The following is a 27,232-nucleotide window of genomic DNA, read 5'->3' as shown; positions in this document are numbered from 1 at the left end:
GCCACTATGGCTATACTTGTTCTCAAGAGAAACCTAATATATGAATATAGTAGAGGAGACCAATTTTAAATGTATGCAGACCTAAAGGGAAATGAGTTTCAGTAAAGAATCCTCACTTTCTTTTCCTGTAGTTCTTTATTTAGCATTGACAGATTTTGTGGTTTTCCTGAAGTAAAAACATAATTCTAAGCATCCACAAACTCTCATTTGGACATGGGATCCCCACAGCCAAATTCCTCCCACTCTTTCTCCAATGGCCTCCAGAAGCCTCAGGAGGGACGCAGTGTTGAAGATCGTGCTCCTTAGGGGTGGGGAGAAAGAGCAAAACTAGAGAAATCCTGTGTTTTATTTTCTTCCCTAATCCAAACCATGTTCAGTCAGAGGTTAATCTCAAATCCACCTGCCTCCATTTCCCAAGACCAATTTAAAAATTTCTATCTAAAAACAAGGATGGAATTAGACAAGGGGACTTCACTTTACTAATTCATTATAGAACTATTTTCCTTGGGGTAACTTTCCAAATGTCTCTGACATCTCAGAAGAAATTCAATCTGAGGCCTGTAGGTTTTATTCCTACGTTACTTTCCTTGGCTCCTTAATCTATCTACCAAGCCAGGGAAATACTAATAGAAAAAGCCAGCAATATATTCCATGTAATCTACAGTGATATATTAATCTATATTACCATATAGTGATATAGTAATCTACAGTGATATATATTTCTGGGTAAAGAAAAGTAGGTAGGGGCTTCCCTGGTGGTGCAGTGGTTAAGAATCCACCTGCCAATGCAGGGGACACGGGTTTGAGCCCTGGTCCGGGAAGATCCCACATGCTGCGGAGCAGCTAAGCCCGTGAGCCACACTATTGAGCCTGCGCTCTAGAGCCCGCAAGCCACAACTACTGAAGCCCACACGCCTAGAGCCTGTGCTCTGCAACAAGAGAAGCCACCACAATGAGAAGTCCGCACACTGCAACGAAGAGAAGCCTCTGCTCGCCACAACTAGAGAACGCCCGCGTGCAGCAATGAAGACCCAATGCAGCCAAAAATAAATTCAATAAATATTTTTTTAAAAAGTAGGTAAAGTAACAACATAGCTGAGAGCCTATCGTTTTAAAATTTACTTTTCCTCTGTTTCAGAGGTTATACCATGTTTGCAGTTTTCTAAGATTTCCAACTGCTTAACACTTGTATTCAAATATCTGCTGCCTTGATTGCAGCTTCCTTTGCTTTCCCTGAGTTTTCTCATGTATGGAGGCAGAAAGGAATACCAGTCCACAGTATTCAGAAACTGCCTTTCATGAGCTCTCTGGAGGCCTTTCTCAAGCCTGCGCCCTAAAATGAGGGTCCAGATGGTGTGCCATAGGTGTGCTGTGCAAAGGTATTACAAAGGTGCCAAGATATTCATCTCTCTCAGCCCTCAGGACAACTGGACAGACCCCAGTGTGGTACACAAACATCACTTTCTGTGTTTCATGATGAGAAAAACTTTGGACAACACTGCCCTTAAAAAGTGGGTGTTTGGGCTTCCCTGGTGTCGCAGTGGTTGAGAGTCCGCCTGCCGATGCAGGGGACACGGGTTCATGCCCCGGTCTGTGAAGATCCCACATGCCGCAGAGAGGCTAGGCCCGTGAGCCATGGCCGCTGAGCCTGCGCTCCGCAACGGGAGAGGCCACAACAGTGAGAGGCCCACGTACCGAAAAAAAAAAAGTGAGTGTTAAACAGAGGGCTTCTACCTCTGCAAGAGGCCCATGTCCCATCTGTCTTCCTCCTTTGGTCTTGCTCCCCTAGCTCTACAGGTGTATGCGTCCTCCTCCTGTGCTTCCTGTTTATCCCACTTAGGCCTCCAAATCACAGCCCATCTTCCTTCATTTTCCCTTCTCTTTCGCCTTCTTTTTTTAGTAATATAATACTTGTCAGTTAATTCTACACCCTCCTTTTAGAGTACTCCTGCTTCTTCAGGTGATACTAATATCCTATTTGCAGATCTCAAAATCCACCTTGAAGTTCCTACAATCTATCAAGTTAGTATTTACTCTTAGAAAAGAGACTGATAAACTTTGTTCAGTCAATGAACTATGAAAAACTCTCCTCAGGGCAGACCCTTCATCACTGCAAAGTATAAGTGATTTCTAATTTTCCACCTGTGAGAACATTATGTATAATGCAGCCCCTATTTTCTTCCTATATCCTTCTCCCTTAATGAGACATTCAGTCCAAGTATCTGACCTGAGCGTAGTTTGCACCGGCCAAAGTATTATATTTCACTTAAGCTAGACCAATGATGATAGGATTGCTAAGCAAAAAAGTAATTCCTTTCCTCCAAGGTCCTCATTCCTCAATCCCAGATTTTCACTACAAATTCATGACAACCAGATTCAACACCACCCCCCACCAATGGCCTCAATCCTTTTATTATTTTTAGTCAGAGAATGCCAGTTTGCACAACTTCAGAGGCAACCTCTCACACCACATTCTACACAAGACATTTCAATGATGGCTATACTAAATCTTCTCTGCTCTTACTACAAATCCCAAATGTTCTCTCTTCATCATCTAGATTGGTGGTCAGCAAACTGTTGCCTGTGGGCAACATCTAGCAGGCTTTTTTAAATTAATGTTTTATGGAACACAGCCATGCCAATTCATTTACTTATTGTCTATGGCTCATTTCATGCTACAACAGCAGAGTTGAGCAGTGGTGAGAGACTATACAGACTAAAATGCCTAAAAACATACAGTCTGGCCCTTTACAGAAAAAAAGTCAACCAAGTCCTGAATCCAGATTACAATTTATTAAAGATATAGAGCAAAGGTTTCAAATAATATTCAGCCTGGACTGTATAATATGTTGTAGAGCACTGAGTTTTAGTTGCGAACATTAAAAGTCTGATTTCATTTATAAACCTAACATTCTAACTTCTCAAAAAAGCAGATTTAGCTACAGTGGGCTCACATTCCTCACAGACTGTACAGTTTAACTGCCCCCTTGAGACTGATGGTACACAGCTCTCCAATTTGCCACAGCTCCCACCTAACCTGCTTTACTCATTTTCATTATTTTCCTGATTCTGCAAGCTTAACAGTTTACAACCTCTCAAATGAAATTATTCATTTGCCTTCTCTTTACTCTTACATACTATGATTGTTCATTTTAGGCTAGGCTATGGTGCCCTGCTACTTGGTCAAACACCAGTTTAGATATGGCCATAAGGTATTCTTTAGATGTGGTATTTAAATCAAGAGACTTTGAATAAAGCAGATTACCCTTCATAATGTGGGTGGGCCTTGTGCAATTAGTTAAAAACCTTAAGAGCAGAGACTGAAATCTTCAAGAAGGGAGGTATTCTGCCTTCAGGTTGCCTTCACCCTCAACACTGCAACATCAACTCTTCCCTGGGTCTCCGGCCTGCATGCCAGCCTCACAGATTTCAGACTTGCCAGCTTCACAATCGCATGAACTAACTCCTTTAAAATAAATATCTCTCTGCATATAAATGTACATTCTATTGGTTCTGTTTCTCTCTAGAACCCCACCTAATACACATACCTACAACCTCATCACTAGCTTTTCTGTATCAAAGGAAAAAGCGCCTTCCTTCTTTCCAAGGCAAATGATGTCTTTTTGTTCACTTATAGCTCACTCTTGGTCCTGTATGAAGCCCAGCCAAACTGGCTTATAGTACCGTAAAAAAGTCTACTCTCTTACATCTACGAACTTTTGCTCAAAGCATACAAGCAGTGGGGTTTTTTTGCCTTTCTGCTTTCCCAAATTTTACTTATTCTTCAACTTCAAGCACAACCCCCATCTGCTTTGTAATGGCTTCCCTGGTTACTCCATCTAAAACAAATTTGTTCCTGTTATCGACTCCTGTATTACTTACTGTCTGTACAGTTTTTAGTAATTACTCTACTGTGACATTATGCCTTAGTGTCTTTTAAGTCTCATATTATTTTTAACTATTAATGTGTTTACATTTAATTTCCCTTACTAGATTGCAAATTCCTGGAAGCTAAGAATTGTGTTCAAAACGTTGTCCTAGGGACTTCCCTGGTGGTCCAGTGGTAAAGAATCCAATCAGCCTTCCAATGCAGGGGACGCAGGTTCGATCCCTAGTGGGGGAACTAAGATCCCACATGCCGCAGGGCAGCTAAGTCTGTGTGCCTCAACTAGAGAGCCCACGTACTCTGAAGCCCACGCGATACAACTAAAGAGAGAAAAAAACCCAGCACGCCACAACTAAAGAGAAGCCCACATGCCTCAACGAAGAGCCTGTGTGCCGCAAAAAAAAAAAAAAAAAAAAAATCCCGTATGCTGCAAGGAAAAGCTGATGCAGCCAAGATAAACAAACAAACAAACAAAACTTTGTCCTATCTCTAGAATCTATCTAACACCATGCCTACCATCTAAAAGACACAGTTTTGAAAATCAGAAGGTCTCTGAAGTTAATTGGTATAATACTACTTTCTGAATAGAACAAAGCAAGGAGTTGCTCTATCATTAGTTGTTCTCTTCTCATCTTCCCTTCCTTCCTTTTTCACTTCTTTCTTCCCTTCTTCCCTCCATCCCGCTCTTTTTTAAGAGTCCCCAAGGTGCTAGAAGGAATCAGCAACCAGCACAGCTCTGCCATCAGTCCTACTGAGTTTCTGGAGTCAGTACTCTTGGGGCAAGAATACTAGACAATGTATGCTTAATGAAAGCAGATATGCTTAATGAAAACAGAGAACTTATCTGCTTTATTCTAGTTTATCTATTTTATCTGTTCAGTAACAAAAACAGAACTTGGCAGAAAGTAGGTGCTCAAATATTTGTTAAAAGAACTGTTCCATTTATAAACAATGAAACAGAATAGCCACTGTTTTAATAACTATATTAAAGCACTTTAGATTATTTGGCCTTAGATATCTTTCAGCTATTTTTGGTTAGTCAAAGACCATTATTTTTAAACTTTACCCTTATTTCTTTAATCAGAGGTGACAACTGTGCTTTACTCTATATACTTGATTTTTCACTATGACATTTTATCTTTATCTCATATAAATCTGCATACTAATTAGGCTGTACTTTGGCAGGCAGCTAATCCAACCCTACACACTTTGTGGATATACTCAGTAACTATCTAGTGGTTAGATGACATCAGTAGAACAAATTATAATACTTCAACAGAAGAAAAATACTATTTCTTCTGTGACCGATACTTTGGTGATTATTAAATATACATATTTTAATATAAATGCAACAATATACTTTAACATAAGTGGTAAAGTACAGTCTTGAAGATCTTTATAAAAAAGGAAATTTGTAGTTAAACATATTAGGTAAATTACACATATATCAGGTAGATTTCCAAAGCATATTTGTTTCAAAAGCCCATAGAAACTTTTGTTGTAATTCATGACTAGATAATAACTTCAAAAACTGTAATACAGGACTAGTCGTACCTTTGTTTATGAAATTTTCTAATTTTAGATTCATAGTAATCAATTAGGCAAAGCAACCTAGAAAACAGATAAGTTGGATTATTTTCAAAATGTGGTATTGGAACATTTACTATTCTCTCTGTACAATTTCAAATTACAGTGATAAACATACATGTTATCTGCAAATTTATAAAAAATTTAAGTGATTTTTGCCAGAAGCAAGTATCACACTATGCCATATATTTTAATTTTAATGTATATATTTTTAAATAACCACAGACATTAAATCTCAACATATTAAATGCATATTGTCCAAATAGTTCTACCTCTAGCAATCACTCCCACAGAAATATGTGCCTAAGGCTGTAACTCAAGATGAACGAAGTTGCTTGATGCACCATTATTTATGAGTGAAAACTCAGATACAATCTAAATATTTGTCAACAAGGGAAAAGTTAAATAAATAATGGCACATCCATATTATAGAAAATGATGAGGCATGAGAAGAGACAATGTAAATTTGTACATCCTAATGAGAATTGATAAGGTTAAAAAATGTTGCATAGCAAAATGTATAATATTACTCTATTTTTTTAGGAAAATAGTTATAAATGAATCTGTATATGTATTGAAAATGAACTCTATGGGTTCTTAGCTGAGGGATAATACCACAGCTAGGGGACAGTGTTGGTTGTCACACTGAAAAGTTGGGGAGGGGGCGACGATGCTTAAAAGTTCATCAATGAACATGATGAATGCTCATCATGCCCTACACAATGAAGAATGGTCCCACCCAAAAGCCAACAGCACTATTGCTGTGAAACACTAGGAAGGACAAAAACCAAACTGTTAAAAGTGGTATCTCTGGGATGTGGAAATTAGGAGGGGTAAGCAGGTCTATAACATTTTACTTTACATACTTTTATATTGTTTGAATTTCTAAAAGCACATATTGCTTTTGTAATTCAAAAAATCCTCAAAGAAAAATAAAATAACACTATACTTTCACATATTATTCTTTTTAAAGCAAGAATGTATAGTATTTCACTCCTATCTTGGGAAAATTACCCATCTCCTTTTTTTCAGAGCTAATTCAACCAACTGTGCTTTTACTATCATAACTTTCCGGATTATCCTTTCTCTTCAACTTTCCCCATCCCAACACGTACCAGCTTTCATATTATCCTGCAAATATGCTTTAATTTCCTTTATATACTTCACAAGCCCTCTCACCCCTTCCTTCCCCCATGCTACCATTCCATTTCTATCTTTTTCCTTCATAGCAAACTTCATTCATCCTGAATGACTGTTACCTCTACCTTCAATAAACTTTTAAAGAGGACTTACCAGGAATTCTGAGCAAATAAGACAGTGGGAAGGCAAACACAAACCAATGAGGTGGCATGTAACACTTCTTACCACCCTCTCCTTCTTCAAACACTCTTGTTCCTTGGTTAGCCTGACACCCAAACGTAACTCCTCTTCTGTCTCTTCTTTCTCTCTCTAAATTTTAAAGTTCTCCAGAGTTCAGCCTTTCTAACTGTAGGCCTGATATCTCTCTGTGGCTGACGTAAAGTGCCTAATGTTCGTAAATGAACCCATTATCCTCCTTCCCCATTCCCCAAACCTAGCTTGAAATCTGGCTATCTTTGACTGCTCTCCTTCTTTCAACATCTACAGTCAGTCAGTCTAGACAATTCCTGTCCATCTCTGCAGTATCTCTCTTTCTTTTTTCTTTATAGACCTCTGTTATCTACCAACTAGACTATTAAAACCGATCACTAATTTTGTCTATCTCTGGGTTTAATTTCTTTGCTCATAAATCCTGGGCTTTTTTAATCCTGCTACACAGAAAGTAGAACCTGAACTCTTCAGCCTGGAGTTGAAGCCCCTCAAAGTTTCAGCACACCTTTCCTTCCATACTGTCTCCTAAGATACCATCACCTTGTGCACCCTATGCTCCAGACCTCTTGGACTACCTGGACTACTTGCCACTCCCAAATACGTTTTGTTTCCCAGACACCATATTTCTCTAACTAGAATACCCTTTTCCTCATTAACGTCTATTAAAACTCTACAATTCCTCTTGGACATGCACTAGAACACAGCAGGGAATGACACGGAGTCTTTGGCTTCATTGAGCTTACAGCATCATGGGGAATACAGATGCCAGAACAAATTAATACAAATGTAATGAGAATTACAACACACAAAATTCAAACTACTATCAACTGCTCCCTTTAAGGAACATGATATGTCTTCCCGTCTGCAAATAAATTTTAAAGCATTCGTCTAGGACTTCAACACACCTCAGGAGAATTGTTCCTGGGTATTGCATATTTACTGTTATGACTGTGTATGGAATTTTCCTCCCATTACATTTTCTGCCAGGTTATTATTGGTGTAAAACAAAAGCTATTGATTTTTATAGATTTATTTTGTAAACTGGACACCTTATTAAACTCTTTTATTGTGTTTTAAAAAAAATTCTACAGTTCCTAATAATCTAGTTTACAAGTTACCTCCTTCATGAAGTCTTTCTGGTCATCCCCATCTTTCTCAGTGGAAACTAAGCTCTCCTTATGCCACGCCCAGTTAGTATCCTGTCTGCCTTACCATTACAGCACATACCAACGTGCCTTTTATTTTACTTACCTGAGTATGTGTCTATCTACCCAACAAGCTATCAGGTCCATAAATGCAGCAAACATCGCTTTACTCATCTGCGTATGTCCTATACTGTTTTGTCCCAATGCCTTTGTAACTTTTGACAATAGCTGTAGTGGCTACAACTGATGCATTTTTATATAAGGGTTAATTCACAATTTTTAAGTTCTGCGCTCAAACTGAAAATTTGTTTTATTAAAAACCAAATAAAGTGGAGAATCTCTAGGCCATCAGACGAATTCACACCTGAATTAGCTTGACTTCATCTGGTACTTGGTAAGTTTTCTCAATGCTTCTCTCCCTTTTTCTTGCCCTCTCACTCATTCAAAGTGCCTGTTATTTTGTTTTTCTTTTCATTCCTCTTCCTCTATCTCTCTTCTTACCTTATTCTCCCACTGTAATTATCTCTCTCCTTCTTTTTGTTCTTCCTTACTCCTATTTTCCTTTCTTTGCTTTTCTATTTATTCACACCTAGCTCCAACTACATTTTGTTATTTAAATTATTTATTATTTATATTTTTATCCTAGTTCGTCCTTCAAAAGGATAAAAATTGTATATATATATTTGTGTACATGTATATGTGTGCATTATCTCTCAAATAATTATTGAAACAATCTATAGTTTCAACTTGTTTTTAACTTATATGTGACTTCATTTATTTTTATAGTATAAAACAGACATACCTAATTAGTAAAAATCCCCAATCCTACTATGTAAACACATAAGACTAGTTAAAATGTAACTAGTTTATACTATTAAGTGAAAAGAACAAGATGCTATCTTTTATACAAAGAAATATAATATCCATACTGTTTGTATTTGCTAAAAATAACACTAAAAAAGTTATCTATAGGGAGAAGTAAGGAATAGGTTAAGGGGACAGGAATGAAAACAAAACCTCTCCAAATATAAATAATTACAGTTTTGACTTTATAATTGTATAAACGTCTTACATAGTCAAAAGTAAATAAATTTTAAAAGCCAGCCCTAAAAACTGAAAACAAACTGAAACAAGTAAACTTAACTCTATATTAATTTGGTGCCACAAACACACAGAAAAGAAATATTCCAAGATATTTTAGAACACTATATTTTGACTGTACCCATAGTGGAATATATTATTAATGTCGAAGATAATTGCAAAGAAATTTAAATTTCATTCAGTTGGCTTATTGTTAGTAGCAATACTGGTATTATTATTTTGAAACTTTTTCTATATTATAGGATAAAGCAAATAAATAATTATGATATTATTCTTAGGAATAAGGATTTTCAGTGTAAAAGAAAACCGTTACAAATGTAAAATCAGAGTTTAAATAAAAACCCAGTGTTAACTTCAGTTAGAAATTTTTCTCAGAAATATATATAGTTCCTGGTACTTGCCACTAAAAAGCCCTAAAATCAATGACAACGTAAGATAAGCAACCTAAACACTCAAACTGTGGTCTCTCAAATCTATTCCTGACTAAAAGGAACCAGAGCTCTTTTGAGAAATGTCTAATTAATTCATTTTAAATGAGTTAATTTTAAATGTTTAGTGTTAGTTTTAACAAATACCTAACTCGATTCCTCAAAAGAGCTCCTAGGGCAAAACAATGTACAGGATGTATCTTCTGCCTAAAAGTAAGAAATCTAACAAAGATTAATGGAGTTGGGTCTAAGGGATATAATACCAACATGATAAAGATCCCACCGGCCAAAGACAAGATAATTTGATCATTGAAAGCCCACGAGTTAATAACAACCTTTGAAAAAAGAGAGATAGGCACAAACAAAAAATCTTATTGCTTATCATTGGAGATCATTAGGGCAACCACTGCTTACTCTAAAAACTTAGAATTAAAATGAAAGAACTGAGCATTGCACTTCCCTGTAACAAACCATATAGGGCAACCAAATAGCCCCTATCCAAAAGGAAAGGTTCTTTTTTTTAATGGAAGACTTCTGGGAAAAAAAGAAAAAGAAAAAAAAGGGATAGCAGAATTGAAAATAAGATCATCAATGGGGGAAACCATTAGATGAAAGGATGATGAGAAATTTTATAGTGGAAGGATCAGATTGTTATTATTTAAACCCCTGAACAATCTCATCATCCCTGAGAGTAGGTCAACTAGACATTATGTGCCTCCTGATATGTTATAATTAGAAGCATAAATTACCACCTATGAAGTATTTCACCAAAAATACTTGCATCTGAATTTAGCTCTAACTTCCAGTTTAGAGGGAACATAGGAGATAGAAGAATAAATTAAATGACATAGTACGGAAGCAAACAGACAAATCTAGCATGTACTTCTCCAGGACAACTGACCATTTTCTTCAAAAAGTTAATGACATTTAAAACAAACGAACAAACAGCAGAGAAGAGGGAGGGGAATACTTCACCAGTTTAAAAGAGATATAACCACACCCAAGATGAAATCTGTTTTTAAAAAAGTGATGACTCTAGCTACATATCAATTTACGTAGCAAACATTACTGTCTATCCAAGATGGTATGAGGAACTCTCTTGCAGAGATAGGAGAACACTCTGTTTTGAGTGATGATGCGCTCTTCGTCCTCCTTTGTTAATCTACAGATATCCTTCTGCAAAGAAGCAATAGTCTCTTGTTGCTCCATTCGTTTTTTCTTATAATGCTCACATTTTGCCTGTAAGAAATTTTTCAAAAAATATAATTATGATATATACATCAAGGACATGCTGTCCTAACAATATTGTACACAAAGCTATCCTCACAATTTCTATCAGGCTGCTTCATTCAAGAACTTCAGTACTGAGCCTGTCTTTAAATGGGTGCAAGCTCCAGGAACACTGATATGTCAGAAATGCAAAAACTATAACAAGTAAAATCAGTGTAAAATGGGGAAAATATAGCTTATAATTGCACGCATTCAAGGTTTCATAATAAGTAAAAGAACTCAATCTCCATAAAACTGATATAATTTTATATATATGTTTAGATGAAAATAATAACCAGAAAGAGACCAATATTAAGGATGTCAAAAAGAACCAAGAATTAAAATTAATATTCTTAAGTGATCAACGATAATTCAGGATTTCAGATGGTTTAATCACCTTAGGCATTCATGTAATGTGGTAGACTGCAAACTCAGAGAAACCAGGAATTTGTTCAGAAATAATATGTACCCCAAGATTTATACAAGGGAATGTAAATCCTGAATACACTCTTGCCTTCAGTGAAATATCACCAGCCTGGTTTTCCTTTATTCGATAGTTTCCATCCCTCAGTGTCCTTAGAAAGCTCATAATCAACAGTACCATCACTGTTATTATTAATACACTTTTTATAAAGCTCAGTGAGTAACCCTATCCCCATCTGGCCTGCACAATACTAAGACACACCACTTTCAGAAGACAGTGCCATATCTAAGCACATGTTCACCTGCCGATAGGGTCAAGTTTGCACAGACTTAAGAGACCCTCAGGGGAAAAAGGAGACTCAGCTCCTGGTACCATACCATCTGTCAGTAACCACCAGCTATACCCAGAATTTATCCTCTGCCTCAGCCCCACCTTGGAAGCCAGGCAGGAGCTCTACAGCCAAGTGACTTGGGTCCCAATTCCATCTCTATAAATTAGCCATGAAACTAGAATGATTGAATTTTTCAAGGTTGCAGGGTGTAAAAGCAAAATACAAGAATCAACTGTATCTCTCCTAAGACATTCTATGAGGTTAGTGTTACCCTAATACCAAAACCAGACAACACACAAAAAAGAGAACCACAAACCAATATCCCTTAAACAATGATGCAAAAACTCAACAAAATACTAGCAAACCAAACTCAGCAGCATATTAAAAGGATGATACACCATGACCAAACGGGATTTATTCCTGGAATGCAAGAAAGGGTTTTTCATACGTTGAACCAATGTAATAGACTACATTAACAGAATAAAAGGAAAAAAAAATGATCATCTCAATTGAGGGGGTCTGTGTGCTGCAACTACTGAGCCTGTGTGCTGCAACAACTGAAGCCCATGTGCCTAGAGCCCGTGCTCCACAACAAGAGAAGCCACTGCAATGAGAAGCCATGCACCGCAACGAAGAGTAGCCCCTGCTCGCCACAACTAGAGGAAGCCCAGGCACAGCCACAAAGACCCAACGCAGCTAATAAATAAATAAATAACAAAACGACAAAAACACAAAACAAAACAAAAAAACCAAATTGCCTAAAGGCTTGGGCCTCTGAGATAATACCAAAAGACCCACAGGAATAAAAGATTATCTCTGTTCCACTGATGTTATGTACATAGTTTCCAAAAGACAAAAGTGGGACTATAAATCTGCCACACAGCAGAGTCACTGAACTCCCAGTTCCCTGACAGATACAGATAAAGGCCTGACACACATTCCTAAGTTATTTTTGCAGGAAGCAGACCCCCGCCAGAGGAAAACTGCTGACTGCAAGCATGTAGACACCAGACTGGTTGAAACTAGAAGGTTGATGATACTTGAAACTTCACCTTGATGCCAACCAGTGCAAGAATTGAGCACAAGCTGATCAGGCACTGTGCGGCCCCCTCCCTCACCCAGCCTTTAAAACCCTTTCCCTGAAAGTCCTCAAGGAGTTGGCACTCTTTTCCACCTTCTCCCTTGTACTCAAGCTATCCTTTCAATAAAAAGCTTTGCTTGCCTAAGAATCTTGAGGGAGCAATATTCATTTCTATGGTATTACTGTCCAAGAATCTGGAGAGGGAGCAGTAACAATTTTAACAGCCCATGCCATCCTTCCTATATCTCTTTCCTCCCTACCTAGATATCAGTTACTTATAAGGCAGTCATGTATTAGGAATATCTTGCTGACTTTAATATACATTAGATCTATTTTTTCATTTGGCCCTAAAAAACACTCAATTTCATGGCTCCCTGTGTATTTTAGAAAGCTAAAGTCAATAGAGGAATCCAACACAAAGTAAAAAAAAAAAATTGAAGCTAAAGAACTTGTGGAGAAGTGTAAAAAAGAGCTTGGTGGCTTTACACCAGATAGTTTGGATAATACATAATAATTAGGGCACAGAATATAGAGCTAAATATTTTTCCTGCTTTTTAGAAGTTTAAATAATAACAGGAAGGAAGTATTTTGTGCTATTTCAACTGTCAGCAGTAAATACATATATGGAGAGAAAATAAAAATAAATATGGAATTGAAATATACAACAATAATATAAGTTGGAGAATGTCAAAAATTGTTTTATGATTGTTACAATGTCATGGAATAAGGTAAAAAATACAAAGTAAAATTACATTTTGAGAAGTCAAGAGTGCATATTTTAATCTTTGAGGTAACCACTAAAAGAATAGTAAAAATCAGTTTCCTGATCCATATACTCTCTATGAAGAAAGAAGAGGGAGAACTACCTGATACTGTTCACGTTGACTTAAAAACTGAAATTATCTGCTTAGATCTTTAGAGGACCCAAAAGTTTATCAAACTTTATCCACAGAAGCTAAGTACAGAAAAAGGGAAACTGTACTGAAGAACATAGAAACTGCAAATACAATGTTGTCTTTTAGTTTCTGCGTTTCCCCAGCAATCTCTCAACAGCAATCTCTCAAGAGCAATCTTTCAAAATATTATTGTCAAACATCTGTTAATTTCCTAGATCTCTTTGCCACATACACACAAAATCAATGTTTCCTTTCTCTCAACTGCAAAATATGCAGCACTAAACCATTCTAAAATTGGAAACAAGCATATGCCAAAAAAAGAAAAATGTGCCTCAAACTGTGAAATAATTTTTCTCCAGGAGCACTTCCATCTGCCCCAAGAAAGCACAGATTAACTAGTACAGTACAGAATATATGACTAGTCTGTAATAGAACTGGACAATCAGGCAACATTGAGGGGCAGCAGTTCCTTGGGTTTGCCAATTTCTGTTACATTCTATAAAAAAGTACCCTTTAGAGGCTTCCTTGATGGCTCAGTGGTTGAGAGTCCGCCTGCCGATGCAGGGGACACAGGTTCCGGGAAGATCCCACATGCCGCGGAGCGGCTGGGCCCGTAAGCCATGGCCACTGAGGCTGTGCGTCCGGAGCTTGTGCTTCGCGATGGGAGAGGCCACAGTGGTGAGAGGCCCGCGTACCACAAAAAAAAAAAAAAAAGTACCCTTTAGGTACTTAAAAAACAAACAAGCAAGCAACTAATTTCAGTTGAGCAAAATAGCATAGACACCCTACCCCAACACCAGGTTTTCATACCCCAATCCTAATTCTGTCTGTCCCCCACGGCAGACTGGAACATGAGACCTCCTCTGTACCAATTTATAAGCTACATAACAAATCTCTGGGACCTGAAACAAAAAGTTAATGGCCCATAATTCATTTAAAACAGATGAACTACTTGACAGAAAATACATGCCACTCCAAGTCACTTCTTACCAATGAATCCTCAAGCATCTATTCTTTCAACTGGTACATTCATAAGTCTTATATTTTAAAAATTTGACTTTGTGATTTTTTATAGATCAACCTCTCTGAAAAAAAAATAGGCATTGTCCTTAAAAAAAAACAACACTGCTCTCCCCTGCCCTCATCTCCCTCTCTCAGTACCACCTGATGGCTGCTTTCTCACATCAGTAAGTTGATAAGTTAAAGAGCTTCAGGTTTCCACATGGTCCTATATCTGAGAGCAAGGTCAAAATCAAATGTATACAGAAATATTTCCAAAATGCCCCTCCCTGTAGAGAGAGTTTGAATGTACCGTTGATGAGGAAAGCAACCTAACAAAGCAAACCTAGAAATGTAAAGTTCTGGGCTTCCTTGGTGGAGCAGTGGTTAAGAATCTGCCTGCCAATGCAGGGGACACGGGTTCGAGCCCTGGTCCAGGAAGATCCCACATGCCGCGGAGCAACTAAGCCCGTGCGCCACAACTACTGAGCCTGCATTCTAGAGCCCGTGAGCCACAACTACTGAGCCCACGTGCCACAACTACTGAAGCCCGCGTGCCTAGAGCCCATGCTCCGCAACAGGAGAAGCCACCTCAATGAGAAGCCCGTGCACCGCAATGGAGAGTAGCCCCCGTTCGCCGCAACTAGAGAAAGCCCGCACCCAGCAACAAAGACCCAACACAGCCAAAAATAAATAAATAAAATAAATAAATTAAAAAAAAAAAAAGTAAAGTTCTAACAGTAAAAGATTTTGTTGACTGATGAATAACAGAAACAGACTTGGCCATCAAAGAATGACAGTGTCTTCTCCAGAACAATGATCAATACCAGCAGGTAGAGCACTGTCCACCCCAAGCTGGCAGCTTAAATGAGGGCAGAACACCAACTGTCTGAGGCCTCATACCAGAACTTCTTAGTATCTCTGGCTGATTCTCTCTGGCTCCTGAAATTTATATTAACTCATCAGATCCTTCCAATGCTGCCAGTATAAACTGAGGGGACATCCAGACTCTGCCTTGAGGAGTAGTGGTCCCTTTTAGGCAGCCTGAACTCTCTGTGTGCAATAGTGTTGTGCCGACAAAAAGGATTTATAATGATATAATGTTTCTAAGTATCTGTAATGTCTCATAAAACTAAATACTGGTTATCACTACAAAAAATTTATTTCATTTAATCATAAGAAACACCAGAGGTTTGAAATAAGAGGTTTTTTACATTAGGAAATTAAGTATTCAATGTTATAACATTGTTATTTCAATAAAAATAAAACAACTTAAAATCACAAAGTATATTCCATATAAATATTATGTAAATTTAACTCAATAATTCAAGTATTTATTGAGCATCTACAACTAATAATAAAGCAGACACTTTCTTAGCCCTAACCAAAATAGACAAAAATATTTGCCCTCATGGAGCTTACATTCTAACACAGAGATATATAAACAAAACAAAGTGTATATAGTATATTAGCATGTTGGATGGTGCTAAGAACTATGGATAAAACAAAGCACGAAGGCAATATGATATGTGGGGGACAGGACTGCCAACTGTAAGCAAAGTAGTCAGAAAAGGAATCCCTGAGAGATTGTGATGTGACACTTGAGTAAGGAGACAGAAAACAAACCATGCAGCTATCTCTAAAAAAGCATGCATGGCAGAGGGAAAAAGAAGAACAAAATGTACAAAATCCCTGAGGTGAGAATGGTCAAGGAAAATTTCAAAGAAAAGCAAGAATGTCATCGTGGCTGGAGCAGAATATGCAAGAGGTATAGTAGATGAAGTCAGAAGGTAACACGGGGCCAGATCATGTAAGGCCATGGTAAGAGTTTTGGATTTTCCTCTTAAAAAACAAAAAGGAAAGTCATTGGAGTGTTTTGAGCTACTATGTTGAGCACACATTGAAAAAGGCAAGGGTGGGAGTAGGGAAACCAAGAGAGAAGCAGGAAAGAAATGAAGGTGACTTGGACCAGAATGGAGACTAAAAGAAGAAAGTTTAGGAAGGAAATTCAGGAGCTCAGTTTTAGACATGTAAAAAAGTTCTAGATGTCTATTAGACATCCAGTAGAGATATCAAGTAGGGTGCAGGATGTGAGTCTGAAATTAAGGGAAGAGGTGTGCGCTATGGATTTAAAAGTGCTGTGAATTAGACTGAGCATCACCAAGGGAGTTAGAATTTATAGGAAAGAGAAAGGTCTGGGGAATCCAACACTAAGAGGTTAGGAAGATGAGAAGAATCAGCAAAGGAGCTGAAAAATAACCAGTGGGGTTGAGGAAAACCAGAAGAGAGGATGTTCTGGAAACGAAGCAAATAAAGTATTTCAAGGCAACAACGATAGGTCAAGTAAGATAAGGACCACTGAATTAAGCAACACGAAGTCACCTGTAACCCTGACAAGCTGTCTTAATACCATCATGTAAGAAAATGTTTAGCTCAGTACCTGTAAAGCTTTATGCTCCTTTTGAAGTTCTTTTATTTTATTCTGTTGCTGGCAAACCCTATTTAGGGATTCATCCTCCATTTCACCAATTTTGGATTTCACACTCTCCATAATTTGTTCCAAGTCATTAGCTCGTTGTTCCTGATCTGCTGCTCGGCTGTGTTGTAGCTGAAGTTCATTTCTAATAACACATACACAATTCCTCCCTTAGTAATAAAAATAAAACATATCAACAAACATATCCATCTAACAACACAATGAGTTTCTAAAATTTCTTTGCATTCTTAAAATTTCTATCCTATAACACAAACCAACTGAAGAAATATAGGATACCATTACATATCTAAGCTAAGCTATTACCAAAAGATTTACCTACTAAAAACATTTTTAATTTAATATTTAATCACAATGGAAAATTAAATTTCAAGATTTTTTTCAAGGGAGTTATTTTTAGAATGCATACCACTTGTACACAAACAATTGAAAAGAGATCTTTTTTTTCCATTTTCTTACTTAAGCTGCTTATTAGTTTCTATGAGCTCCCGGATCATGTTCTGTTGACGTGATGTTTCTTCCATCAAAGTTTTTAAATTCTCCCTCATCCTTTGTGATGACTGTTTGTCAAAAATGATGAGATCTACATTTTTTGAAATGTAATACACATAGTAAAAATAAAGATAAGGAAAAAAATTGAACATCAAAAATTTTTTAACAGAAAAAGAACATTTTTACCTTAAGAAGCAAGAATAGGACCTGATTACCTTTCGTATCTGTTCTTTCGACTAGAGATAAAGGTTTTAAGCCATGCATCAGCAACAGCACGTTTATGCTTTCCCATTCTGCTTCTTCCCGCTACAATTACGAGGGAGAAAAGGATCAACTTCAAGATATAAGGTGAAGAAATACCCTTGTATATAATTTCCTTTGTTTCCAAAATAACAGACTTTTTCTCCAAAAGCTTTAATAGGAATTTTTATACACATATAATGATTAAAATTAAAACAAATTTGTTTCTAACAAAATTAAGAGACTAAAAAGGATGCAAAGAAGCACAGATAATTACATTATATAATTCCAGAATACTCATATATAGGCCTTCATGGATAAATTAAATAAAAATTAAAAACCTTGTAATTTCAGTGAAACAAACAGAATTTAGGTTTTTTGTTTTTTTAAAGTCTTTATTGAATTTGTTACAATATTGTTTTATGTTTTGGTTTTTTGGCTGCGAGGCATGTGGGTTCTTAGCTCCCCAACCAGGGATTGAACCCACACCCCCTGCACTGGAAGGCCAAGTCTTAACCACTGGACCACCAGGGAAGTCCCGCCCTTAGGTTTTTTATTTAACTGAACCAGACCAGGCCCCAATCAAAATAAAAAGCTGCAAATTAGGTTATATTAATTTAAGAGTAAAGGAAGGTTGAGTCACTAAGAAACAAGTGTCACTTTAATCCTGACTAGGGTCACAACAAAATCAAAACATATCTGACTTGACAGAGCCAGTAATTTAGATAGAACTTGTCCATCATACAAGGAACTAACTATGAAAAGGAGTCTGCCCATCCAGGTAACTGATTCTAGTAGAATCATTCTGAAAGACACTCAAGTTTTGTATTGCTGATTCTAAATATGTATTTACACCATAAACCTGAGAGGGTAACTCTCACTCTCTAGATTAAAAAAGAATAAAAACTAAAATAAATAAAAACCTAACAATGGGAAGAAAAATAAGAACATAAAATACAGATAAGAACAGAAATGGAGATTTTTTTAAATGACACATTTAAATCCATGATCTTAACAGTTTTATAACAGGCTCTTAATTTAAGTACAATGATCAATTTTGAAATCACTGTGTGAGGTACTTTGTGTTCTTTTTAAAAATACCTTAAGTATCTTATTTATTTGTGAAAACATAATTTGAGTGAATTTTCAATCTATTTAAATGCTTGAAAAAATATATTTTATACATTTTCATTAGTGTAGAGTATGTAAATATCATAATAACTTCAAGATTAATAATTTAGACTTCTCCCCTCCCACCCACCTAGACAATTTTTAAAAGTATTCTCCACATCCAAATGCCCCTCAGACATTAAAATATCTACCAAGATAGATAAGCAACAAGGATACACCATATAGCTAGAGAATTATAACCATTATCTTATTGCACAGGCTCCGGACGCGCAGGCTCAGCGGCCATGGCTCACGGGCCCAGCCGCTCCACGGCATGTGGGATCTTCCCAGACCGGGGCACGAACCCGTGTCCCCTGCATCGGCAGGCAGACTCCCAACCACTGTGCCACCAGGGAAGCCCTTATAATATTTTTTAATGGAGTAAAATTTGTAAAAATACTGATTCACTGTGTTGTACACCTGAAACTAATACAGTACTGTAAATCAACTATACTTCAATTTAAAAAAAATCTATCAAGACAAAAAACGAATTATTATGATGACTCTCTGATAGCACTATGACTCACAGTGCCAAACAAATCTTTCCTTTTGACTGCTGACTTTCTTCCCTTTCTTTATCCTTTCTATAATCCTCCTCCCTCCCACAACCTTCTCCCTTATTTATGTCTTCTGGTCACAAAGATTAATGACACAGAACTAAAATTATGCTGATAAGCCAAAAGCTCTGTGTGGGTATATAAGTGGATGCCTACTATGACTCATAAAAACAAAATGCTCTATAAATAACAATGTCACACATTTTGAATGACCCAATTACACATATCGTTCTTTGACAGCTCTTTTAAGAGAAAGAAAAACATAACTGTTTGCAAATTCTGAAAATAGTTGAGAATGGTATTTTCCAAAGTATGTGCTGCAGAACACCAGTCTAATGAAATATTCATCAGATTAGTGTTAAATAAGTAGGAAATACTGTATACTAAAGCCTCTTTTTGGAGACTGATAGTACAGTAAGTCCCCTACATACAAACGAGTTCTGTTCCGAGAGCACGTTCATAAGTCCAATTTGTTCTTAAGTCCAACAAAGTTAGCCTAGGTACCCAACTAACACAGTCGGCTATACAGCACTGTACTGTAATAAGTTTCTAATACTTTTCACACAAATAATACATAAAAAACAAACAAACACAAAAAATAAACATGTTTAATCTTACAGTACAGTACCTTGAAAAGTACACTAGTACAGTACAACAGCTGGCATACAGGGGCTGGTATCAAGTAAACGGGCAGGAAGAGTTACTGACTGGAGGAGGGGGAGGAGGTGGGAGATGGTAGAGCTGAACAATCCTCAGCAGCAGGAGACGGAGGGCGAGCTGCAATGTCACTCACGCCTGACGTGGATGGCACAGGTTCTGGTTCCTTGCTGGCACCAGATGCACGTTCGCATCTTTGAAAGTTCGCAACTTGAAGGTTCGTATGTAGGGGACTTACTGTATTGTGAAGTCTTAGAATAATGGTATCACTTAATAGTCTTTAACTCATCATTTCCCAAAATGATTTTACTAAACCAGCCTTTGAAAGTAAGATTTTTCACATTTGTAGATGTGGTATTCTTTGACATATAGTTTGACAAACACTGGCTTCAAATATTTTAGGTTTACCTGTTTTTCAGTCATGAGTCCGTCTGATGATTTGCTGGACTCCTGGGCTTTAGGGGCTGCTGTAGATACAATTTTCTTTGTAGAGTCAAAGGAAGTAGAGGTTGGCAATAAAAATGTGTGAGTTGCCTAAATTAAGAAAAAAGTGCAGCAGTTGTTAAAGGAAATTACATCTAAAAGAACCTACTACTCTTAGGCAATTTAAGTATTCCTGTGTCAAAACTTTTATGACCTCTAAGAAAACTGATTTCAAGAATTTTATAATGTTCTCCTCCAGAAATAAAGCATTATGGGGTTTTACATACATACACACAAAGAAAACTATTTGTTTTAACTAGATAATATGAAAAGCAAGTGATGCTAATAAATAAATTGATGTTTTTTGGAAGCTGCTTCCCCAAAAAACTAAAAGAACTGTGTCTGACCCAAAGTTACAGGCCAGTCTAACAATTCACTGGACTAATTCGAAGGGTAAATGACGTGCCCCATTCTTAGGTGGTCTTTATTTATTAAGTAGCTAAGAAACTAGCAACAAAGGATTCTGTATGGCACACACAAAGGTTTATATTAAGTTTACCCTCCCATCACTTGCTCTTGCTGTCTAAGACTGTGCCACTCTGTAGGAAAATATTTCCTTGGATTTTTTGATATCTAACTGCTCCTTTGCAGAGGCACAATCACACACACACATTCATTAGCATCATGGAATCTCAGAGCTTGAGAGAACCTCGGAAATTGTTTAATCCAAAATCTATAGCTGCCCAGAGCTGGCAAGAGAGAGTGCTGGGAGAATTGTACCAGTATATCAGATGCTAAAACCATCTGAGACCCAGAGAGGTAAAATGATCTTCCCAAGATTCCTTAGAAGTAGGTCTCCCCGCTGCTAGTTCAGTATTTCTTGCAAAGCACCATTCTGTCCTTTTATATCTGCTTCAGGTAGTGAAATCCAACTAAACAATTTACTAGCCACCAATAATTCATTTTCAGCTAAACCTAGTAACATGTTACAAATTCTCAAATTCTGCCATTTTTGCTGCTTGACATCACAGAGTACTCTCTCCCCTTTAAATTCTGGTCTCCAACAACTAAGTCACCCACTATGTTCACCCCTCCCACCTTTATTTTAAATAAAGATACTTCTCAAAAATATCAGCCAACTTCAACGGCTATCACCTTTCAGCTAGTTTTTAAACTTTTCATTAGAGAAATTTTCAAAAATACATAAAAGTAGAGAAAGAGTACAATGAACCCAAGTATCCATTAATTCAGGTTCTATGATAACCAACATTCTTCCATACTTGTTTCATTTCTTCCTTACCCACTTATATTTCAGTATTCATCTCTAATAAATACAGACCCTTTTTAAACATAACTTCAATACCACTGTCACACCCAATTATAATAATAATTCCTTACTATCACTTAATATCTAGCCCATGTTCAATTCTCCCCCAAATGTCTTAAAAATGTCTTTTGGGGTTTTTATTCAAGGAATGCATATAGCATTCCTAAATTTCTTTTAATCTGTAACAACCTCACTCATCTCCCCCACCCTCTTTTTTTTTAACCTGACATTTATTTGTTGAAGAAATAGGCCATTTGTCTTATAGAGTTACTCACATTTCAGATTTGGCTTATTGTATTCTTATCATTTAACATATTTCTTCATCCCCTGTATTTCTTGTAAACTAGTTACATCTAAATTCAGGTTCAGTATTTTTTGGCAAGAATACTTCCGAGGTGATGCTGTGTTCTTCCTACTGCATCACCATCAGGAGTCAGTCAGTTTTAAAGTGGGAAGAATACGTCTGTAGCAAACATAAGGGGAGTAAATATCAATGTAAGAGAATCCCCCAAGAGTGTGGAGCCACATAGTCTAACAATCTCCCTAACAGCCACACCAGACTTCTTTCAGATCTTCAAAGTGTCATCTCCCTCCAGGTTCTAGGGCTAGGCACTCTTATCCTCTTCACTTAGTTAACTCATACTTGACCTCCAGCTCTCGACTCATATTTCCTTCTTCAGGGAAATCTCCCCTGATCCCATGACTAGATCAGGTCCTCTTTTTATATGCTCTTCTAGCACTACAAAGAGTAAAGTATAAAGGTTTAGAGGTTCAGAGTCAGGTGGCCTGAGTGACTAGCAGCTTAACCATTTATTAAACTGTGTGACATGGACAAACTCAACATCTTTGAGCCCTGATTTCTTCATCTGTAAAAGAGAAAACACAGTAATACCTATATCTCATAGGTTGAATTAAGTCAGACAACATATAGAAAGTACGTAGAACCTGAAACATAGAAACTTATAGATAATTGGTGTTATTGCCATATATTAGTATGCTGAATGAAACAGATCTTACCTAATCATACCACTGTATATTATCTTAGACTTTTTCTACAAATTACACAGCTTAGTTATCTGTGTAATTTGTTTTATATGAACACGTCTACATAAGACTAAATTCCATGAGGTGAGTAGCCTACTTTTTGGTAATAGTACAGCAGAAAACTCTGCCTCCAAAGACAATGAAAAAAGCTGAATAAACTATGTTAAAGAAATGTCTTCTTCTTAAAAGCATTAAAGAACTAATAAGATAATGACGAATTATCAAGGGAAAAAAATCAAGAAGATTAAAATTCACTTTTTCCCTGAAGGCATTTGCCAAATCCAAAGAAAAATCTGTGAAAATGAATGCTAAAATCAAAGTCACTCCCCCATTTAAAATTGTTACCTAGATGGGCTATAACTCTCAGAATAAGGGTGAACCAGATGCAAACCACCTCTGAAACCTAGCTTCCTCTCCTCTGGGTCGTTCTTATATGTCAAGAAGGTCCCACATTAATGGTGCTTCCATTGATTTACCAATTTTCAAGAAAATGAATTGGTTCCTTATCTTCTGAAGATAATCCTGTTTTAAAAATCTAATATTAGTATGAGGTTGTGAATTTAAACATATTTTATACATTTCAGTTCACTGCAATTATTATTATTAATAATAATATTAAAATGGATTATAGACCTAAATGTAAGACCAGATACCATAAAATTCTTAGAGGAAAACATAGGCATAACACTCTGACATAAATTACAGCAATATCTTTTTCGATCCATCTCCTAGAGTAATGGAAATAAAAATAAACAAATGGGACCTAATTAAACTCAAAACCTTTTGCACAGCAAAGGAAGCCACAGACAAAATGAAAAGACAACCCACAGAATGGGAGAAAATATTCACAAACAATGCGACCGACAAGGAATTAGTCTCAAAAATTTACAAACAGCTCATGCGGCTCAACATCCAAAAAACAAACAACCCAGTGAAAAAATAGGCAGAAGACCTAAACAGACATTTCTCCAAAGAAGACATACAGGGACTTCCCTGATGATGCAGTGGTTGAGAGTCTGCCTGCCAACGCACGGGACACGGGTTCAAGCCCGGTCTGGGAAGATCCCACATGCCATGGAGCAACTAAGCCCGTGTGCCACCACTACTGAGCCTGCGCGTCACAAATGCTGAGCCAACATGCCACAGCTACTGAAGTCTGCATACCTGGAGCCCGTGCTTCTGCAACAAGAGAGGCCACTGCAATGAGAAGTCCACACACAGCAACAAAGACTAGCCCCAGCTTGCTGCAACTAGAGAAAGCCCACACGCAGCAACGAAGACCCAACGAAGCCAAAGATAGATAATTTTTTTTTTACAAAAAGAAGACATACAGATGGGCAAGAGGTACCTGAAAAGATGTCCACCATTGCTAACTATTAGAGAAATGCAAATCAAAACTACGAGATATCGCCTCACACCAGTCAGAATGGCCATCATCAAAAAATCTACAAACAATAAATGCTGGAGAGGGTGTGGAGAAAAGGGAACCCTCCTACACTGTTGTTGGGAATGTAAATTGATACAGCCACTGTGGAGAACAGTATGGAGGTTCCTTAAAAAACTAAAATATAAAGCTATCATATGATCCAGCATTTCCACTCCTGGGCATATATCTGCAGAAAAACACAGTTCGAAAAGATACATACACCCCAGTGTTCATTGCAGCACTGTTTACAATGGCCAAGACATGGAAGAAAATCTAAATGTCCATCAATAAAGAAGATGTGGTATATATAAAATGGAATATTACTCAGCCATTAAAAAGAATGAAATAATGCCACTTGCAGCAACCTGGATGGACCTGGAGATTATCATACTAAGTGAAGTTAAGTCCAACAGAGAAAGACAAATATCATATGATAACACTTATATGTGGAATCTAAAAAAAATGATACAAATGAACTTATTTGCAAAACAGAAAGAGACTCACGGACTTAGAGAATGAACTTATGGTTGGGGGAGCAGGGATAGATTGGGAGTTTGGGACTGACATAAACACACTGCTATATATATATATTTCTTTTTTTTTTTTTTTTTTTTTTGCAGTACGCGGGCCTCTCACTGTTGTGGCCTCTCCCGTTGCGGAGCACAGGCTCCGGACACGCAGGCTCAGTGGCCATGGCTCACGGGCCTAGCCACTCTGCGGCATGCGGGATCTTCCCAGACCGGGGCACGAACCCGTGTCCCCTGCATTGGCAGGCGGACTCTCAACCACTGTGCCACCAGGGAAGCCCCACACTGCTATATTTAAAATAGATAACCAAGAAGGACCTACTGTAAAAAAAAAATTTTTAATCTAATATCAGTATGAGGTCATTAATTTAAACATATTTTATGGATTTCAGTTCACTATTATTATTATTATTATTATTATTGAAGCTTATGTGGTCTCATCTTTGGCTGGGGGAAGGCTATTCAAGCCTATCCTTTTGATATGACTCCACTAGTAGCTTCCTTGTTGTCTGATATCTTGAACCAGTTCTGCTCCAAATCTGAAATCATCCATTTCTTCAAGATCAGGAAGAGATGATTCTGGGAAGATGGCAGCGTAGGAAGCATAAGGAATGAGTCTCCCCAACTAGAAAAAAACTTCACTGGCAGAATCTGTCTCATGTTAACTATTTTGGAACTCTGAGTCTATTGAGGCTTGCAAATTCCACTGAAGTATTAAATGATGATTTGTGGTTAATTTCAGTCTATTTCACCTCTCAGCAGGGTAAAAGTTACCTATTCCCCACCCTCAGCTTTAAGGCAGGCAGCTGTGCACAATGTACCAGGAGCAGGTTATACCCAGTTTATGTGAGTCAGGGTGGGCAAAAAGGATCTTGTCCTCCAAATTCTGGGGTTCTGTGATCTGACTGATTGCTGCTTCTGATCTCAGAGGAGCAGAAAAAGAAGCAAGGGTCTTATTGTACTTCCTCCCATTGTTATAAGCTCCTCTCACGCTGGTTAAAGTGATGTACAGGGGATTTAAAGGACCATTGTCCTTTTCTTCTCTTCATTCTTCTCTTTTCCCCTTTTGGAAACCATACATTTAAAAACTAGGACATTTAAAAACAAATGCAGGGACTTCCCTGGTGGCGCAGTGGTTAAGAATCCGCCTGCCAATGCAGGGGACACGGGTTTGATCCCTGGCCTGGGGAGATCCCACGTGCCGTGGGGCAACTAAGCCCATGCACCACAACTACTGAGCCTGCACTCTAGAGCCCACGAGCCACAACTACTGAGCCCATGCACCACAACAGAAGCCACCACAAATGAGAAGCCCGTGCACCACAATGAAGAGTAGGCCCCACTTGCCGCAACTAGAGAAACCACACATGCAGCAACAAAGACCCAATGCAGACAAAATTTTAAAAATAATAATTAAAAAAAATAAAAGTAAATGCACATATGGGAAATTAGAAAGTCACTGCACATGACCGAGAAAGGTGTAGGCTAAAAAAAGACCTTAAGTTTATACCTCAGGCTGATCCTGAGACAGCCATGACAATTTAAAACAAACAAAAACAAAACCCAGAAAACCTTGGTGAAGGAAGAGAATCTTACTTCCAGACATACCCAATTATTAGATTGAAATGTTCAGTTTTCAACAAAAAATAAGGGATACAAAGAATCGGGAAAGTATGGCCCATTCAAAGGAAAAATAACAAATCTACAAAAACTGTCCCTGAAAAAAAAGACCTGATGGCAGAACTACTGGACAAAGATTTTAAAACAACCATCTTAAAAATATTCAAAGAACTGGGCTTCCCTGGTGGCACAGTGGTTGAGAGTCCGCCTGCCAATTCAGGAGATACGGGTTCGTGCCCCAGTCCAGGAAGATCCCACATGCCGCGGAGCAGCTAGGCCCGTGAGCCATGGCTGCTGAGCCTGCGTGTCCAGAGCCTGTGCTCCGCAATGGGAGAGGCCACAACAGTGAGAGGCCCGCGTACTGCAAAAAAAAAAAAAAAAAAAAAAATTCAAAGGACTAAAGGAGGATGTGGAGAAAAATTAAGAGAAAATATATGAACAAAATGGAAATATCAATAAAGAGATGGGAAACCTGAAAAGAAATCAAAAAAATTCTGGAGTTGAAAAGTACAATAACTGAAATGAAAAATTCACTAGAGGCATTCAAAGGCAATTTGAACAGGCAAAAGAAAGAATGAGTAAAAGTGACAGTAAGACAATATAAAATATCGACTCTAAGGAACAGAAAAAAAAGACTGAATAAAAGTCAACAATGTGGGACCTCCCTGATGGTCCAGTGGCTAAGAATCCACCTGCTAATGCAGGGGACACAGGTTCAATCCCTGGTCTGGGAATATCCCACATACTACAGAGCAACT

The 27,232-nt window shown here is 37.6% G+C and overlaps 1 protein-coding gene across 13 annotated transcripts in view; it reads right to left on the bottom strand.

Moving 5' to 3' along the window:
- The window catches only part of CEP70 (centrosomal protein 70), an 80,039-nt gene that overhangs the window by 38,124 nt on the left and 14,683 nt on the right, over positions 1 to 27,232 (bottom strand). For 8 of the 13 annotated variants that reach the window (XR_003792332.1, XR_003792333.1, XR_003792334.1 and 5 more), the window contains 6 exons: positions 20,516 to 20,641; positions 17,699 to 17,789; positions 17,451 to 17,574; positions 16,938 to 17,118; positions 10,567 to 10,736; positions 5,441 to 5,497 (listed from right to left, as the gene is read on the bottom strand). Coding sequence is in view for 10 of the 13 variants with exons in the window: in XM_029214372.1 (XP_029070205.1) it covers positions 5,441 to 5,497; positions 10,567 to 10,736; positions 16,938 to 17,118; positions 17,451 to 17,574; positions 17,699 to 17,789; positions 20,516 to 20,641 (749 nt within the window). In the remaining 3 variants the exon portion in view is untranslated. Of the gene's footprint in view, positions 1 to 5,440; positions 5,498 to 10,566; positions 10,737 to 16,937; positions 17,144 to 17,450; positions 17,575 to 17,698; positions 17,790 to 20,515; positions 20,642 to 22,132; positions 22,586 to 27,232 lie in introns of those variants that run through there. The other 5 variants (XM_029214376.1, XM_029214375.1, XM_029214377.1 and 2 more) reach the window with 4 other exon arrangements.

The sequence above is a fragment of the Monodon monoceros genome, unplaced genomic scaffold (assembly GCF_005190385.1).
Source record: "Monodon monoceros isolate NGI ecotype Baffin Bay Population unplaced genomic scaffold, NGI_Narwhal_1 Super_Scaffold_11, whole genome shotgun sequence".
NCBI lineage: Eukaryota > Metazoa > Chordata > Mammalia > Artiodactyla > Monodontidae > Monodon > Monodon monoceros.
Note: the sequence above shows the minus strand (reverse complement) of the source record. Positions and strands in the feature narration are given on the sequence as shown.